We start from the raw sequence: 19,599 nt of genomic DNA, 5'->3' as shown, positions 1-19,599 counted from the left end.
ATTCTCACCCCCCCCCCCCCCCCCCCCCCCCACACACACACACACACAGACACACACACACACACACACACGTTGTGTGATGGGATCGTAAAGAAGGGAGTCAGTGGCGGCGGGCCGCGAGAGAAGTAAGGAGACTGTATAGAGGAACGGCTACCGAGGCAATTTACTCCACAGATTAGCGATAACAGAGCTCAGTCAATAAGCACTGATCTCATTTGAAGATACACCAGACTGACTCCACCACACACAAGCACAGGCATACACACACCTCTATGGCTGTTTTGTCTATTTCTCCAGACTCTCTTTATTCTCCCTTTCTGTTCCCAATGATCAGAAGGCCATTGTGAAATATGGATTGGATAAACTGCATCTCCTCTACTCTCCCACCTCTCTCTTCTCCCTCTCTTCTCCTTTTAAAGTGAAGAGATGTAATTCTAACCTCCCATGTCCTTGGGGTTCTGTTAAATTTCACACTTAGGATTCACTTCTCATACACGCGAGTCCTCTCTCATAGATGTATTTTATTAGCCTGGTGGAACCAGCCTGATTGTTGACCAAGTATTGTATGTTCAGTTTTGTATTATTCTGAACATGTGTCTGGCTGTCTTTTGTGCTTACTGTACTGTCCATCACCCAATTTATCCTCAAGCCTCAAGGATTGAGTCATATATTTTGAAAAACATATAAACAAACATGCACATCTCTGTCTCTGACCGTACACATCCTAATACCTAGCTGTTGTTTGATTCAGATTGTACCGTACAGAATCTGATCTATCCGGTTATTACTAGAGCTTCTGTCTTCTTAGTACAATATCTGGGGCTTGTTACATAACCCAAAGGGCAACCGAGGGGGCTTCAAATGTTCACAGTTGTTGTGTAGGTCTTATTGCTGTTGATCTGTTCATATTAAATAGATTACGGTACACCTTAACCTTTGGCAGATTCAACGTCAAAACGTCTTTCAGAAGCTTGGCTCGAAAATATTTCAGTATTTATATACAACATTTTCAATCACTCTTAGAATTAATGGTGACTCGAGGAACACTGGAGTTCCTCAAGGAACCATTGCTAGTCAATGTTTCATATTTGCACCTGCGGTGAGTTGAGGGGTTCTTGGAGGAACCTATAATATTATTTAAGAGTTTGACTCTTGTGTCAATCTAATTACATGATAAATCAGTCCCCATCAAAATCAGTCAGTTTAATCTACAGATTTCAGTCTCAGTCCCCATCAAAATCAGTCAGTTTAATCTACAGATTTCAGTCTCAGTCCCCATCAAAATCAGTCAGTTTAATCTACAGATTTCAGTCTCAGTCCCCATCAAAATCAGTCAGTTTAATCTACAGATTTCAGTCTCAGTCCCCATCAAAATCAGTCAGTTTAATCTACAGATTTCAGTCTCAGTCCCCATCAAAATCAGTCAGTTTAATCTACAGATATCAGTCTCAATCCACAACATCCACCTATGTTGGCCTTCTGCATCTGCGGTGGAAAGTGGCAGCGCTACAACTCTGTTTGTCAGACCAAAAATCGCATTTCTCATAAAAACAATTTGGTCTTCTAACTTTATGGAAAGATGGGACTCTCACAAACAGGATGTTGTTCTCTGTTTTGTTCTACGACCCCCACAATCCTCATGGGACACGTCTGAAGTTGGTACCGACGATGTGCCAACTTCAGTCTGTACCATCCGAACCGTTCGGGCTACAAACTAATATGACCCCACTATGGAAAGGGTAGACGCTCACGAACATGATGGTGTTCTCCATTTTGCCTCCAATTGTCTCGTAGGCTGCCACCGCTACAATATATTTTTTAAAAGGTTCAACATTTAACCCCTCCCATCGCAAAAAGGTTTTGGTTTGAACCATTGCACATGGGGTTCCTCGAAGACCCTTTTCAGAGGGATTCCTCAAGGGACGTTTTTCAACTAGAAAAGGTTCTGCCGGGGGCAATCCAAAAACCCTGCTCTAGACCACTCTCAGTAGACCTATAACCTTAACATGTACAAACAGCTGTTCTGTGGTAGTGGGATACTCTGATGTTGCTGTTATATTTTCATGTAAGTAATATTCTAGTGTGGCATACTGTATGTTTACTTGTATTCTATATTTCTAACCTCTTCCATGGCACTTTACACATTTCTTTCACAGTTAAAGTTATCTTGGTTTGTTTTTCTACAAGGTGTGCTTTTTTCCAATAATCATTATCTTACACTGCTTGTGTGTTATTACAGAATTAAAAGCGTTATAGCATAGCATTTATTAGTATATCAAATGGATTATACTGCTATTATCTATTATTATTAGATTGAGAAAATTGAGAAAGAAAATGAAAAATAAAATGTTCTTCCTTTTATAAAAGTATATCATGTCCTATAGGGGTTAAAAAGTGGGGACATGACTTAAAAAAGCCTTTCACCTTTTTTGTTGATAGTTTTACAGAAGGGGAGAGATGGTTTGCTTCCCAAATGGCACCCTATTCCCTATGGGTTCTTGTCTAAAGTAGTGCACTATATAAGGAATAGGGTGCTGGTTGAGACGCAACCATGGCTTACCATGTCATTCTATGTGTCTATGGCTAGATGTGAAGTGTATTATCATGATATACTACTCTGCGTGTCTATACAATGTGTCCAAATAACCTAGAGGAGTTCAAGCAGTATGTGTTTTTTTATTTGATGTTGATTTGTTTTGTTTGTTGCTTTTTGTCGTAAACGTCTTTACAACGCTCCTAAAACTCAAAGAGCGCTTGGAGAAGCATCCTGGGTAGTATGACTGCAGAGGCGAGATAGAGAAGGACGTGGCTCTATAAAATGCTGCTCTTTTCTCTTTTCTCTTTTCCCCCCATCCCTCCATCTGCACCTTGATGTCTGATGAAGGAGAGAACCCCACCCTGAAAACATGTCTTCTTCAAGAGTTTATGAAAAGGCGAAATATCAAATTCCCATATTTTGGTTTTTAACTGTTTGTTCGAAATATTCCCAGACAATTTTTACCACTATGAACTTAAAATGGATATATTTTATTAAATTAGGCGATTCAGTGTATTTGTTTTCAAAGGACATAAGTTATCTTATATCTTCCTAGGGCCCAGTCAGTGCTGAGTGGAGACATTGAGACATGTTTTATTGAGAGGAGAGCGGAGCTGAGTCGGTCCACTGGCCAGATTGCAGAACTCTGCTCTAACTGAATCTTACCGCCTTATGGCCGATTGACGTGATAAAAGGCCTGGTCTCGCATGGCTGCGTAGGCGACCATTAAATGATTGCCACTTTAATTGGCTCTGTTAATGCAGTCATTTGTAAGATGGCACCACGGGCCACGGGCCAGCCACAAAATGGCTGCCATCGGCTCCCTCAGCTAATCTCTCCCTCTTCCACAACAATCCATTAATGTATACCTTAATTCCATTCCACTGACCCAAGTCAATGTCCATAGCCCATAGCCCATACACCACCAGAGGTAGTGGTCCCCGTTTGTATTGATATAACTCTCTCTGGCTGGGAAGTTTATTTGCATCGTAAATCATCATTATCTCTCCCATGTAAAGTAACAGAGATGGCTTTTCTCAATGGAATACCAGGTGACAGTATTCTGGTAGATATTATGAAGAGCCACAATGCTAACGTCAAAGGAGCCATGTGGGATCAAATTTTTCAAAACTCGACTGTAGGCCTCTCATTGCCGTATCCTTTGAATAAGAAGCCAGACTTGAGGTGCAGATGTTCATGGAATGAGAAATCTGAAATCTCCAGTATGCTTCTTTAGTTTGATTCATTCGATATGTTCATTTGTCATTGTGTGTAGCTAGCTAGATGCAGAGAGCTGAGTCATTTCAATATACAGTACCAGTCAAAAGTTTGGACATACCTACTCATTCAAGGGTTTTTCTTTATTTAAAAAAATGTTCTACATTGTAGAATAATAGTGAAGACATCAAAACTATGAAATAACACATATGGAATCATGTAGAGTCGTAACCAAAAAAGTGTAAAACAAATCAAAATATATTTTATATTTGAGATTCTTCAAAGTAGCCACCCTATGCCTTGATGACAGCGTTGCACACTCTTGGCATTCTCTCAACCAGCTTCATGAGGTAGTCACCTGGAATGCATTTCAATTAACAGGTGTGCCTTGTTAAAAGTAGTTAATTTGTGGGATTTCTTTCCAACTTAATGCATTTGAGCCAGTCAGTTGTGTTGTTACAAGGTAGGGGTGGTATACAAAAGATAGTCCATATTATGAACAGCTCAAATAAGCAAAGAGAAATGACAGTCCATCATTACTTTAAGACGTGAAGGTCAGTCAATCCGGAAAATTTCAAGAACTTTGAACATTTCTTCAAGTGCAGTCGCAAAAACCATCGAACGCTATGATGAAACTGGCTCTCTCTCCGGCACAGGAAAAGAAGACACAGAGTTACCTCTGCTGCAGAGGGTAAGTTCATTAGAGTTATCAGCCTCAGAAATCGGCAATTAACTGCACATCAGATTGCACCTCACAGAGTTCAAGAACAGACATATCTCAACATCAACTGTTCAGAGGAGACTGCGTGAATCAGGCCTTCATGGTCTAATTATTGCAAAGAAACCACTACTAAAGGACACCAATAAGAAGAAGAGACTTGCTTGGGCCAAGATGAGCAATGGACATTAGACTGGTGGAAATTTGTCCTTTGAGATTTTTGGTTCCAACCGCCGTGTCTTTGTGAGACGCAGAGTAGGTGAACGGATGATCTCCTTGTGTGTGGTTCCCACCGTGAAGCATATAGGAGGAGGTGTGATGGTGTGGGGGTGCTTTGCTGGTGACAATGTTGGTGATTTATTTCAAATTCAAGGCACACTTAAACAGCATGGCTCCCACAGCATTCTGCAGTGATATGCCATCCCATCTGGTTTGCGCTTAGTAGGACTATCATCTGTTTTTCAACAGGACAATGACCCAACACACCTCCAGGCTGTGTAAGGGCCATTTGACCAAGAAGGAGAGTGATGGAGTGCTGCATCAGATGACCTGGCCTCCACAATCACCCTACCTCAACCCAATTAAGATGGTTTGGGATGAGTTGGACCGCAGAGTGAAGGAAAAGCAGCCAACAAGTGCTCAGCATATGTTAGAACTCCTTCAAGACTGTTGGAAAAGCATTCAAGGTGAAGCTGGTTGAGAGAATGCCAAGAGTGTGCAAAGATGTCATCAAGGCCCTTGAATGAGTGGGTGTGTCCAAACGTTTTACTGGTACTGTTTGTCTGTGCGACTTTGTTCTGTTTGAAACAAACTATGTTGCAGTTTTACATGTGAGGGGATTTCTTTAAAAAGTATATTTTACAAAAACTACAAGCAAAATAAAACTCCAAACACTGTGTTTATGTACACATGTATTGCAAATGATCTTTTGTATGTGTATTATATATCTACTCACCTGTGAAGTGGTCATCGTCACAGTGTATTTACTATACTTCTGTGTTATTACTGTTCTGTGTTTAAAGTTAGTATTTTCCAGATATGCCCAGAAGCCTTCTTGTATCAGGCTACACTACTGTACTTTATCAATACTCTGTACTGTATGTAACTGTTACTCTGGACAAAAGAGAACGTTTCTCATTCATCTCGGCCCGATATCAAAGGTTTATATCAAATGAATATATCATATTTAACTGTTGATCCTCAAACTCAATATACTTTGTCTTTAAAACAAGTCACCCCCAGGCTTCACGTTTGTCTATTCTTTCAAGGATGCTGATGCCATTAGTAACGCAAGGTGATTCTGCTTTGCTTTTTGAAACATGACGGATGATTCAGCCGACTCTACCACTTCTACTCACTCTTTCCTCTCTCTCTCTCTCTCTCTCTCTCATTCTCTCACTTTAAGGAAGAGAGAATGAGCTGGTGCTCTCAGCTCAAGTCTTCACTGAAGCACACACACAGACACACACACACACAGACACACACACACAGACACACACACACAGACACACACACACACACACAGACACACACAGACACACACACACACACACACACACACACACACACACACACACACACAGGCAGGTGGGGCGAGCTGAGGAGAGGCAGGGGGTGGGGGGCTGCGGCGAAGGCTTCTCAGTGCATTAACTTCTCTGGGAGTTATTTGCCCGAGGTGATTAATATGTTTGTCAGCGCTGCTCTCTGAGGTAGGGAGGGGGAGCGAGAGAGAGAGAGAGAGAGAGAGAGAGAGACTTGGCCCGGCAGCGTTCACCACAACAACGACCAGGGGGATTCACACCACCGCTCTTCTTCTTTCTCTTCTTCTTCACTCTCCATCCCGCCTTCTCTGTCTCTTTTGTTCCATCCTTCCTCTACAGAAGGCTGTCTTTATTCCTGTGTTTGTTTGTGGAGCAGGGCTTTAAGGGCCCTCCCACGTGAGGCCGGGGGAACGTCCACTACCGGAGACAAGAGGGAGGCATTATTGGGGCTGATTGGTGAGGCCATGGCACAGCTGTGCTGGTTTCTGGGTTCCTCTCTCAGGAGGACCGGGAGGAGCAGGGAGTAGGAGGGGGTGAGGGACTACAAAGTGCTGCTGAAATTAAAGTCGGCCTCTGTGTTCTCCCTCTGAAGATCGACACACCAGAGGCTCATCTCTCTGAAATGAAGGGGTTCTATAGCCCGTCAACAGAACCCCTGCTGTGTGCAGCAGAACACTCTCCCGCTCCAGGAATTTAATGCAGTTTATCCCCATTTCTCTCTCTTTCTCTCTCTCTCCTCTCTCTCTCTCTTAGCTGCTAAACTCTAAAACTGTATTTTATGACAGCACTTTACATTACCTAGTGGTAACCTATAACCTACAGTATGTAACATTACTAGCCATAGGGTATAACCTCTAATTACAATGTACCTGCTATGTACTGTAAGTACAGGCAATTAAAAGGTACTTACCACTGTTAATTCATTTAATTGTACGAAAATTACAAGAAATTGTGAGCATAAAAAGTTGCAATTGCTCCATTGCTGCATGTAGTAACTCCTAGCCTGTTACAGGTTAATGACACACAGGGTATTTAAGCAATAAGGCACGATGGGGTGTGATATATGGCCAATATACCACGGCTAAGGGCTGTTCTTAGGCACAACGCATCGCGGAGTACCTGGACACAGCCCTTGGCCGTGGTATATTGGCCATATACCACAAACCCCTGCGGTGCCTTATTGCTATTATAAACTGGTTACCAACGTAATTAGAGCAGTAAAAATACATGTTTTGTCATACCCGTGGTATACACCACTGCTGTCAGCCAATCAGCATTCAGGGCTCGAACCACCCAGTTAATGTAATGTATTTTTTATTCACACTCTTAACTCATGATCTCAACGTCAATGTTTTTTTTTATGTTAAACAAGTTAAAACATGACTGATTTTACTGATGTTTATAGTTTTTATATTGTTGTATTGATTTGATTTGATTTTTGTGTTTGTTTTTGTATTCATTGTGATTGTGATTGACTTTACACCTGTCCATATAATTTGAAAATATATGAAATGTCTTAGGTGCTCCTGTTTGGAATTTAATACATGAAAAAATATGCTGTTGAAAAAATATTAAATATAAAAGTATACAGTATATGAAAAAAAAGTATCCCTTAACATTGACCTGTTTGTTTTTCTATTCTATTCTAGTAAATAAAACCAAAACTAGAAGGATGACAACATGGATAAAGAAAGAACACAAAAAAACAAGATAAACGAAATCAACAAAAATACAAAAAGAGAGGACATTGTCAGGATCCCTTCTATCAAGGCTCAAAAGGGGAGAGTGGATGGAAGATGTTTTGGCCAAGCACCATAACAACGGCCTAAACCACTGCGCCTGGAGTTTTAGGGGCGGAGCGAGATATAGCTTTCCCCTGGGACAAGCCTTGCTGGGCGGACGAGACCAAGAGAAAGGGCACCATAAAACTATTTTATTTTTCTAAACTTTTTTAAGTTTATGATTTCCAAAAAGAGCAAAGAGTAATGTATGTAAATATATTATTATATGTAATGTATAAGTATGCTTAAAAAAAATATGAGGGGGAAACAAACAAACTAAAAAACAGAGATGTATAATGTGTCTTTGGGAAGTTCAGGTGAATGGGAGGTGTGGGGGGGGGGGGGGGGGGGGGGGGGGGGCAAGATGCTGATGGTAAGGGACTGCTTGTCTGCCTGACATGACTCATATGGACGTCATGGTAATGACATGGTAACACCTTGGTGACGCCATAGCAACAACCCCAGATGGCAGGCGAATGAGTGCTTGACTGCGTCTTCCATGGAAAGGGTAAAAAACGGATGACATCACACACAAACTCTGACCACTAATGGGCCACATTTACAGGTCAGCCTCTGCAGTTAACTTGCAGTTTAGAATTAATTACTTTCTGTGGGTCATGGTGAAAGTTAGGGAGTGAAAACAAGAAGTTATGTCATATAATGGGGGACATTTAAACTCTAGTGTGGAGCTAAACTCTCGGAGCTTCCTTCCACTTTAAAAACTGCTCTTCTCTACACGTTGCGCTTCCAGTTCACTTTGTATCTCTGTAGCTTGAACTAAAAGACCCCCTCCAATGTCAATGGAAGAATAAGAAGGTGTGTGTTCAGCAAGGAAGCAGAGAAGCCTGTAAAAAGCCAGGGAACACACACTGAATTGTATTTAGGTGTCCAGGGGGGCATGTGGAGTTAAAGTTAACATGGACAACGGGTTGGAGGTTAAAGGTCAGGGGTTAGTATCAAGAGGTCATGTCTGTTGCCGTCCACAGCAGGCCCCTGAATCACGGCGTCGCTACCAAAACATGTTGTTGTGTAGTTGTGGTTGAGGTGGCTGTGCTGTGTAGTAAACAAATCACTTCTTTTGTACATCGTGTTGGGGTGGGGGGTGGTGGGCAGGTTGGGGATCGAGCTACAAATTAGAAACATGGGAGCTGTCCACTCCCAATCGTCACTTGGCACGCATCCCAAATGGCACCCTATTCCCTATATACTACTGTTCAAAAGTAGTGCACTATGTGGGAAATAGGGTGCCATTTGGGATGTAGTCTTTGACTCCTCCATCCATCTTAGGTATGGGCTCCAGCTCATTCTGAGAGAGAGAGAGAGAGAGAGAGAGAGAGAGAGAGAGAGAGAGAGAGAGAGAGAGAGAGAGAGAGAGAGAGAGAGAGAGAGAGAGAGAGAGAGAGAGAGAGAGAGAGAGAGAGAGAGAGAGAGAGAGAGAGAGAGAGAGAGAGAGAGAGAGAGAGAGAGAGAGAGAGAGAGAGAGAGAGAGAGAGAGAGAGAGAGAGAGAGAGAGAGAGAGAGAGAGAGAGAGAGAGAGAGAGAGAGAGAGAAAAGGCTCTGTCAGAGGGGTTGCAAAACCAACCAACAACATTTTATTGAAGTCTCTTTAAACCTTTCTATTTATATCAAACTCTACTTGAGTGACATCCTTCTATACTTAAACATTGTACTAATAACATGCTGTCAGACATGGTGGGAAAAAGTCCATTGTAGCCATTTACTAATGTTGTATTTATTGTATTACTGAGTAAGAAAAAAAAAAAACATTTATAAATGATGAATATAAGTATATCTATTTGTGATCTGCAACCCTTGGAATTAAATTAGCTTTTAATTTTTAATTTTATCAATATTTGATTTCATGACGCAGGACTTAATGCACTGTCGAACATATCGAGAGATTTATACTATAATTGTGTGGCATTATTTCTGTTTGTCTATTTATTGTTCTTCCTTTGGTTCAGCTATTGAATGTAACTTCAAAAACTCTTGGACTTTTTATGTAAATGTTGTTCTTTTTTAAAAACAAACCAACTGTACTCTGTAACAATATGTATGTTGTACATTACACAATGATAATATAGCAAACGATTCTTCTACCATAATGCTGGACTTCGGTCACGTAAAGGCCAAAGTGACTGGGGAAGGTATTATGTGGAACACACCAGTGCCCTGCAGACAGACTCACTCCAGATAAGTGTAATCATTACCGGATCAGTCAGAACGCTTCTCACCAAGGCTTTTAACATTTGATGAGAACAAGAACGCCAGGAGAGGAGAATCGCAGAGCCGCATACTGTCCTGTGTGCCAGATAAAATATGTTTTTCAAATATAGTTTTCTTTCTTTCTTCTTCTCTCTTCTGAGGTGAAAGAGAGAGAGAACGAGGGATTAGCGCTGCAGATGGGGTGGTGGGGGGGGGGGGCTGACTGTAATGACACAGTCAGTCCCACAATGACAGCGCTAAGATAAAACCTGAGGTGTGTTCGAGGGGATTTTGGAAGCATATTCCAGAGGGGGGTTGAGGATCCAGTTTTGAGGACAGGGAATGAGGGGACACCCTATCCCTCTCCTCTCTGAGTGGAGTACAGGATGGTACTGGAAAACACTGAGCTCTCTTTCCTTTCTGAGTTCACCACTGCCTCTGCTGCAGATCAAGCTTCCCTATACCACAATGAGCTGCTTGCTCTGACAGGCTGGCCTAAGGACGTTTCCCTGGACTCAGATGTGACTGTATCTGAGAGGCTAGCCTAAGGACGTTTCCCTGGACTCAGGTGTGACTGTATCTGATGGGCTGGCCTAAGGACGTTTCCCTGGACTCAGGTGTGACTGTATCTGATGGGCTGGCCTAAGGACGTTTCCCTGGACTCAGGTGTGACTGTATCTGGTGGGCTGGTCGAAGGACATTTCCCTGGACTCAGATGTGACTGTATCTGACAGGCTAGCCTAAGGACGTTTCCCTGGACTCAGATGTGACTGTATCTGACAGGCTAGCCTAAGGATGTTTCCCTGGACTCAGATGTGACTGTATCTGACAGGCTAGCCTATGGACGTTTCCCTGGACTCAGATGTGACTGTATCTGACAGGCTAGCCTATGGACGTTTCCCTGGACTCAGATGTGACTGTATCTGACAGGCTAGCCTAAGGATGTTTCCCTGGACTCAGATGTGACTGTATCTGACAGGCTAGCCTAAGGATGTTTCCCTGGACTCAGATGTGACTGTATCTGACAGGCTAGCCTAAGGATGTTTCCCTGGACTCAGATGTGACTGTATCTGACAGGCTAGCCTAAGGATGTTTCCCTGGACTCAGATGTGACTGTATCTGACAGGCTAGCCTATGGACGTTTCCTACAGCTGAATGGATGCAAGGTTCCACAGAAATAAACCTATTTGCTGCATTATTTGTCTCTGAGACGACAGAACGGGAATCGTAACAAGTGGACAGGGGGACAGCTGTATGTTGACAGGTCGGGGAGGCAGGTAGCCTAGCGTTTAAGAGCAAAGGGCCAGTAATCAAAAGGTCACTGGTTCAAATCCCAGAGTCAACTACATGAAAAGGCAATGTACCCTTGAGCAAGGCACTTAACTGTAATTGCTCTCAATAAGTGTGTCTGATAAGAACATATTAGCTGTATGTGGCACAAATGATGAGACCTGAACCAAAAAAGTGTGTGCGTGGTAACACATATGTGTTCTAGAGGAAAATCCCCTGTCAACCTCTCACCACTCTATCAGTTGTTGCAACGCTCAAGGGACTCTTGCTGTCAAGTCTGCACTGGCACTGAGAGAGACTGGGACCTGATGTAATAAAAAAGACAAGCAAACAAATCAAAAAAAATAACTACGATGTCAATCTAACAGAGATCTGGGAGCCGCGACCTCTGGGGTGTCACAGAGACAAATATTCTGGTTCTGTTGTTCTTTGGTCTGTTTGAGACTTTCTGTTCTCATGTCGACCTGTTGTCCATCCCTGATGATAGAGATGTGTGATAAAAGCAGTGTTAAAACTACTCCTGCACACAAGTTTGCTTCTGCACCCTTGTAAATATGTAGGTCTATCGGAACTTACACATACAAATAAACAAGCATAAGTGAATGTTATTGCAGGGAGTATTTTTTTGTCTTTGAGCATAGAATATTGGTAAGAATTTGTTTTATTCCCAGCACCACAGAAATAGGTGGTGGTGGTGGTGGTGGTGGCTGTGTGTGTGTGTGTGTGTGTGTGTGTGTGTGTGTGTGTGTGTGTGTGTGTGTGTGTGTGTGTGTGTGTGTGTGTGTGTGTGTGTGTGTGTGTGTGTGTGTGTGTGTGTGTGTGTGTGTGTGTGTGTGTGTGTGTGTGTGTGTGTGTGTGTGTGTGTGTGTGTGTGTGTGTTAATGTTTGCTCTGAAAGGGATGAAAATGTTTTTATTTAAGTGTGTGGATATGCCAAACAGGTGTGAAGCAGACTTCACTATAGCTCTGTTACAGTCTAAGGCTAACAACTGTACTGTGCCCCCCACCCCCTACTCCTAAACTCACCTATACCCCTTTGCCCTCTAACCCAAAGCCCAGGTCCACCACTTATCTCAATAATATACGGCTTCCCGAAAATCCACATGCTTCCTTACAAAACCCTGATTTGTTTGTAACCTAAACCCTGTCTCATCTAAAATCAGACCCTGACCCTGTCTCATCTGAACCCAGACCCTATCTCATCTAAAACCAGAAACCTCAGTCCTAACCAAACCCAGTTCAGACCCAGTTTATCCTATAGTATCTGATACAACTCTCAACCCTCTAAGCCAAACCCACAGACCCCCCCCCCCTTATAGCTTATCTATCACCATCATAGTTCCCTACGCCCTCTGCAGTCCCCCAAAGCACAAAGGTTGGAGTGGTGTAGAAGTAAGCCCTGTGAAAGAGAAACCCTTCCATTCTGTTTGTGTCTGTCTATCTATCTGTTTACGGCTTATGAACTTTGTGCTTTTGTATTCCGAATGTACAGAGCCCCCCCCCCCCCCCCCCCCCCCCCCATCCCTTCTCTGTCTATATCAGAACGTTGTATAACTGTATATTCAAAACAAGGACTCTTCATGTGCAAACAAATCTATTTCTTTCTTCTTCTTTTTGGTAATTGTTCCAAGGTCATATAGTTTAAAAGATGAGTAGGTAAATGAAAAACATAAATAAAGAGATATATTGAACAATTTAAAGAGACCACATTTTCAGCTGTACTCTGTACTCATCTGTACTCTATCTTCTTGTTTTGTCCTACTTTCTGTATGCTTCCAATGTGCTTCAGAGATACAGTACTATTATGATATTGTTAAATTATTATCACAATTATTATTGCAGTTATTATCATGATTACTACAGTTATTAATAAATATTTATTTCCTCGACGAGAGACTGATATCTTGGTCAAATGTGTGTGTGTGTGTGTGTGTCAGAGATAGGCAAAAGATGCATTCAAATCTATAATGTTAAAAATACAAGATACTCTAAAGACCAATGTACTAAACTAAAATAGAACATACTTTTGAGTTGATTTTAGATAAAATACAGATACATACAGGTAGGTATTTAGTATTTTCAAAATACGAAATAAATATGCAAGTACACACCATTACTACAACGACATTCTCAGTAACAGTAGCAAAAGAACGTTGGGTTCACTTAGACTGTAATACAGTATTGGGTTGTTTATCTACCTTAGTTGAATGCTCTGACTCCGAGGATGTGAGCAGAGTGGAGCTGGAGTGGAGCAAGGAGTAGAGCGTGTGCAATTTGGTTAGAGTGTGGAGCAGATTTAAAAAATGTTTGAGTGTCTCTCGCTCCAATGTCACTCCGGTACTGCTCAGCCACATGCTGCCCAGCATTTTTTATTTCCTTCATCACTGTTCTTGTAATTAGGTGTATTCTATTCCTGTTATTTAGCTTACCCAACCACTAATGCACAGAGATGTTGATATGGGTATACCAAGAAATAGGTCACACAGCCTGTGTAATTGAAAGTAAGACAACGAATGAGCGCATGCTGCAGCACCGAAGGCGTTTAGATTTCTATACAGGCTGTTGTTAAGAAAAGAGGAAGTTTGCTACAGTGCTAAAGTTCTCTATCAACTGTAAGAGGTGAGCCCAACAGAACCAGTGACTACTGAAGTATCCGATCCTCGGATACTTTAGAGAAAATCCAGTTGTTTTTTAACACAGCGGCCACATATCATCAGGTAGGTCCTGGTTCAATAGCCAACAACATGGAATGTTGGAATGTTGAAAATGAATAGAGCGAATTTGGAGCGACTGTTATGTTTTTTTCAGAAAGGGAAAACTACAACAGGGGAGGATGTTGACTGATGAATGGGATTTTCGACCACTCACCTCCGCTCACATACTCTGCACTGACTGTAAGTCATTCTGCATAAGAATGTCTGCTAAACTACCAAAATGTATATATAAATGTAAAAATTAACAATTGCAAAGCAGACCGGGTATTATTATTGGCCTTCTTCAGGAGCAGAGTTCATTATAATAATACCCAGCATGCTTTGCAAGTGTTCATTTTCACATATACATTAACATTTTGGTCATATAGCAGACACTCTTATCACACCATAGTGCCATCAGACTTCTGATACCGATGCTGGGTGAAAATTATGAACCACTATAATTTAATACAAATACTTATAATATAAACCATTTTTAAAACATACAAATTACAGGTCTCAAACATATCGTGTTACAAAATACATTGGATTCTAGTTCAGGTCAGTGAAATACAAATGACAAAATACTCAAAAGTAATTTAAATACTTCCCATCTCTGGTGTGTGTGTGCGTGCGTGCGTGCGATTCAATCAGTTCAAGCGTTAACCCATGATAACCCACAACTGCAGGTAATTTAGTGCGGCAGGTAGCTTAGTGGTTAGAGTGTTGGGCCAGTAACTGAAAGGGTTGCTAGATCAAATTCCTGAGCTGACAAGGTACAAATCTGTTGTTCTGCCTCTGAACAAGGCAGTTAACCCACTGTTCCTAGGGTGTTGTTGTAAATAATAATGTGTTATTTACTGAGTTAAATAAAGTCAGTGAAAAGATTACACCAAAATATAGTTATCTCCCTCATTTTTTGTTCATCCTGTATATCCTTATAAAATATCCACTGTCTCCAAGAATGCAATGCCTTGTCATTTTAAGGACTTAATTGCCTTCAGAATTACAAGTTAACTGTAGCTCAAATTGTTTATTTATAGTTTCTTGGTGACTTATAGCAACTGGTCCCCCATACTAACAAGTGTAGACACTACCTTAAAAGACAACGGCAACAAGAGCAGCCGCTCACCGATTTGACACCTCTGACATCGACTAAATATAAATAATAATACTGCTATGCAGTTGTGGGTTATCGCAGGTTAACGCTGAAACTGATTGACTCTAGGGGTTGGATTCAATTCGTATCAGCGTAGTGGCGCAGAAGATCCGCGTTAAAATGTATGGGTAATTTCCGATTGAGCAGCGTTTACTGTGAATGCAGTATCCGCGACAACGGGAACATTGCCTTTAATTGTCAATTGCGCTATAAAGCGGATCTTCAGCGCTATGGATCGAATAGAGTTCTAGGCTTTAGATCAGCGTGTTAAAGTATTGTGGTGTACAAACGACCCAGGTTCGAAACCAGTCGGTCACAAAGACAGACAAGGAACCTCATTATATTGATAAACGTCAGTCAGTCTACAGTCTGTTGATGCCAGTGGAGTCACAGCCCAGAACAGTCGATGCCAACTCAAGTCCCAGTCCCACAGACACTGAGAGAGACACTGAGCCTGCGAGAGGGATGATGTGGGTTTGATACCTATTTGTCTTCGCTCCCCTCGGGGACGCAAGACGGAGTGCTCCTGTCCATTTCCATGGTGATCATTTACCTAAACAAAACAAACGCTTCATCGATCCCCTCAATCCTTTTTCAACGCAACAACCACGGAACGCACATACACATACACACACACACACACACACACACATACCGGTACACACGTGTGTACACACACACAGAAACACACACATAAAGAACAAACAGCCCACTCCACCTCACAGCATTGATCCCCCTACACACCACTTTGTCATCCCCTATAAAAAAAATCCACTAAACAAGCTGCTGTCTCACTGCTGCCAGAGAGTACTGTACACCATTACACTGTTTTAGCAGGTTGTGTTCTTCCACACCAGATTAGAGAACTCTCACTTAGCTAGCGTTCTCTCTCTCCCCACCATCCTCCTTGCTAAACTAACCCAGTGGTCGTACCGATATGTTAGCTTTCTACCTAACGATAGTTGGCAACTAATACATCGAAATTGACAGTATATTAACTATATGCTATCTAACCAATTACCCAATGTGGTATAGTCAATGTGCGTTCTCAATGGATATTATTAATGAAGTCGTAAGATGTCTAGCTAGTAAATACTTATGCCAACAAGCTAGCAAATAGTTGGATATCATCAGCATCAACTTCCGGTACACAAGCAATGCACTGGTACACTCTTGTGAAAGGACACCGTTCGTTTACAGTATACTAAAATGAACTAATAGTATATAGTATATAATCATTAAGTATGTAGTATACAGTATTTTAGTATTGGTATTTGAACAGAGTTCATGTGTTTTTGTAACACTTCACATGTGATGATGTGGATTTTCACATGTAATCACATATCCTTTCACATGTGGATTCACATTTTCATATGGAATTTCACAGGTGATGCTCTGCAAACAAAAACGTATTTATAATGCACCCACTGTGCTTTTAAACTTACATATTTGATATGACTACATTGTGTTTTAATTTATACAGTGCCTGGGATTTGAACTCACAACCTCTTGGTTCACTGAATTGCAATCGTCCTGCTACACAACCATGTCTGTGTCCATAACTGATTCCACCAGTGGAGGTTCCTCAGAGGAGGCCCAAACTCCTCAGTGAATTACAGAAAAAACTGAATCGTGAAACATTAAAAAAGTTATAATTTTTAGATAAAACTATACTATATATATTCACATGTCACCAAATAATTGATTAAAACACACTGTTTTGCAATGAAGGTCTACAGTAGCCTCAACAACACTCTGTAGGGATAGTTTCCGTCATCCTCTGAGTACATTGACTTCAAAACAAAACGTAAGAGGCTCGTGGTTCTCACCCCCTTCCATATACATAAACAGTCATTATGACAACTTCCGGAGGACGTCCTCCAACCTATCAGAGCTCTTGCAGCATTAAGTGACATGTTGTCAGCCCAATCAAAGTATCAGCAAATTAATCTAGTACTGAAAGCATAAGCTACAGCTAGCTAGCACTGACATGCATAACATGTGGTGAGTAGTTGACACAAAGAGAGAGAAAGATAATAGTTGAACAGTTTTGAACCAATTAATTTCTTAGAAGCAAGATAGTGGGAATGCTATAATATGTTGTATTTTTTTCTTTCACTTACTTAGCTAGCAAATGCAGCTAGCTAGTTTACCCTACTCAAACACCCGGCTCAAATATAGAGGGATGCTATGTTAGCTAGCTGGCTATCCAACACTGAAATACTTCCAAGTCAAGGTAAGCTTTTGGTTTTATTAATTTATTGCCACCGCGGCCTCCGGTGCACCTGCTAAACTGCTTGCTGACTGTATACTGTACTGCATGATTGTTGCGGGTTTACTAATGCGTTAGTTCTAGTGGCTTTGGTGAAAACGATGTAGGCTGCGTGTAGCGGTTAAAAGTTATGACATGAAGGTTTGGCTTAGAAATATTTTTTTGCCTTGTCACAGGCGGGGAGGCAGTGGAGCAGGTAGACAGCTTGAAGTTCCTCTGTGTCCAAATCACTAAAGACTTAAAATGTTGCCTCTTCCCCCTCAGGAGATTGAAAAAGCATATTGACTGGCTGCATCACTGCTTGGTATGGCAATAGCACCTCCCTCGATCGCATGACGCTACAGAAGGTTGTGCGGACAGCCCAGTACATCGCTGGGGCCGAGCTCCCTACCATCCATGACCTCTATATGAGGCGGTGTGAAAAGAAGGCCCGGAAAATCTTCAAAGACTCCAACCGTGCTGCCGCACAGCAACAGGTACCAGTGAATCAAGTCTGACACCCACAGGCTCCTGAACAGCTTCTATCCCCAAGCAATATGACTGATAAATAGCTAACAAAATAGCTACACAGACTGAGTCAACCGTCTATCTTTATCAACCTTTTATATCAGTCTTTGCACTGTCTCTATACACACTCACAGGGCCCTACACACTCACACATACTGTCACTCCAACACACACACAAACACTCACTCCATCATTTTCTCACTCACTCACACATAATATGCACATACACTTATATTGATTCTACACACCCCTGTTTATCTTATATCCTGTTACCTAGTCCCCTTACCCCTATACATATCTACCTCCATCACTCCAGTATCCCTGTACATATGGTATTGGTACTAACTTTAAAAATATTTTGTGTATATAGAATGCTTACTTACTTACTTTATTGTGTATTTCATATTTCGTATTCTTATTTCTCATGTGTTTTTTTTCTAGTAATACATTGTTATTGATTATTGTGTTGTTGGGTTTTGAATTTGCAAGAAAGGCATTACACTGTGCACTCAAGTCCACAAGTGAAAGGAAAAGGTGAGGAGAGTGTGTAGAGAAGGAATTACACGAGGATCAAAGGGATCATGCTGTTTGTATGTGGCTAATACACCCTAGATCAGCTAGATGCAGGCAAGAGTGTGCTAATCAAGGTATCAGTGCCTGTCACCTTGATTACTCAAATATCTCTCAACCTGTGTACTTATGTTGTAAACTTTCAATCATAAGTTAGGTTGTTGATACCTCATGATGTTAATACGGAAAATTAGACTATGACGCAGTAGCCTAAACCTATCAATGTTACATGTAGCTGGGTGAATGGAATACTGTATGAGTGACAGTTATCCCATATACTGTAATAGAAATAAGGCCCATGCTCATAAAAAGAATGTATCGTCCTCCCTCATCTTAAATGGCACCGAACACCACAGGATTCAATTTATATTCCTACACTTGGGTTTTAAAGAAAATCTCAGCTTTGTCAAAACTACACTCAAGAAAAACAATTATGTTTATCACAGTGATTCAGGAGTAACATTAAACCAGAATAATATGCCACACCAACATTGCACAACTATCCAGAAAACCCTCAAATTGTCAAATCAATGATAAGAGAATAGTCAGAATAACTGACAACTAAAATAGCAGTGCAGCTGGCAGTCTTTTGCTAAGTGAAGAGATATATTATAGGTAATGAATGTGTAGGGGAATGCTACAGACTTTGTGGCACAGCAGAAAGGTCAGTGTACCTCAAATCCAGAGATGGTGAGTTCAAATCCCAGGTTGGGTTACACTTTAGCTGAACAGTGATAACACATGTAATTACACATGTGAAAACTTGATCACATGTGAAGTAAAAAAAAACATGTTAAAAGTGTTCAGAAAATACATGTGGTGTTCCAAAAACACTTTTTTGCGTGTCGTGTGAAATCACGTGATTCAACATGTGACAACATTACACTACACTGTTAGCCATTGCTGTTCATTTCGTGCTTTTGTGTTGTAATTTTAAAGTACATTTCTACAGTAAAGGCATTTCACTGTACTTGTGCATGAGACATTGAAACTTGAAGACAGGGGTGAGCCATCAGACCCCAATATAATCAAACACAGCAAAACACACACACACACACACACACAGACACACACACACACACACACACACACACACAACACACACACACA

The 19,599-nt window shown here is 41.4% G+C and overlaps 1 protein-coding gene across 1 annotated transcript in view; it reads left to right on the top strand.

Moving 5' to 3' along the window:
- Positions 1–7,711, top strand: part of LOC110502777 (RNA binding protein fox-1 homolog 3) — a 739,581-nt gene extending 731,870 nt beyond the window's left edge. Inside the window, exon 17 of the mRNA XM_036960469.1 lies at positions 7,663–7,711. Within this exon, the coding sequence (XP_036816364.1) occupies positions 7,663–7,665 (3 nt within the window). The 3' untranslated portion in view covers positions 7,666–7,711. The remainder of the gene's footprint in view (positions 1–7,662) is intronic.
- Positions 7,712–19,599: the final 11,888 nt, after the last annotated feature.

This window comes from Oncorhynchus mykiss, chromosome 23 (genome assembly GCF_013265735.2).
Source record: "Oncorhynchus mykiss isolate Arlee chromosome 23, USDA_OmykA_1.1, whole genome shotgun sequence".
Taxonomy (NCBI): domain Eukaryota; kingdom Metazoa; phylum Chordata; class Actinopteri; order Salmoniformes; family Salmonidae; genus Oncorhynchus; species Oncorhynchus mykiss.
The sequence above is the reverse complement of the archived record's forward strand: the minus strand, read 5'-3'. Positions and strand labels throughout refer to the sequence as shown.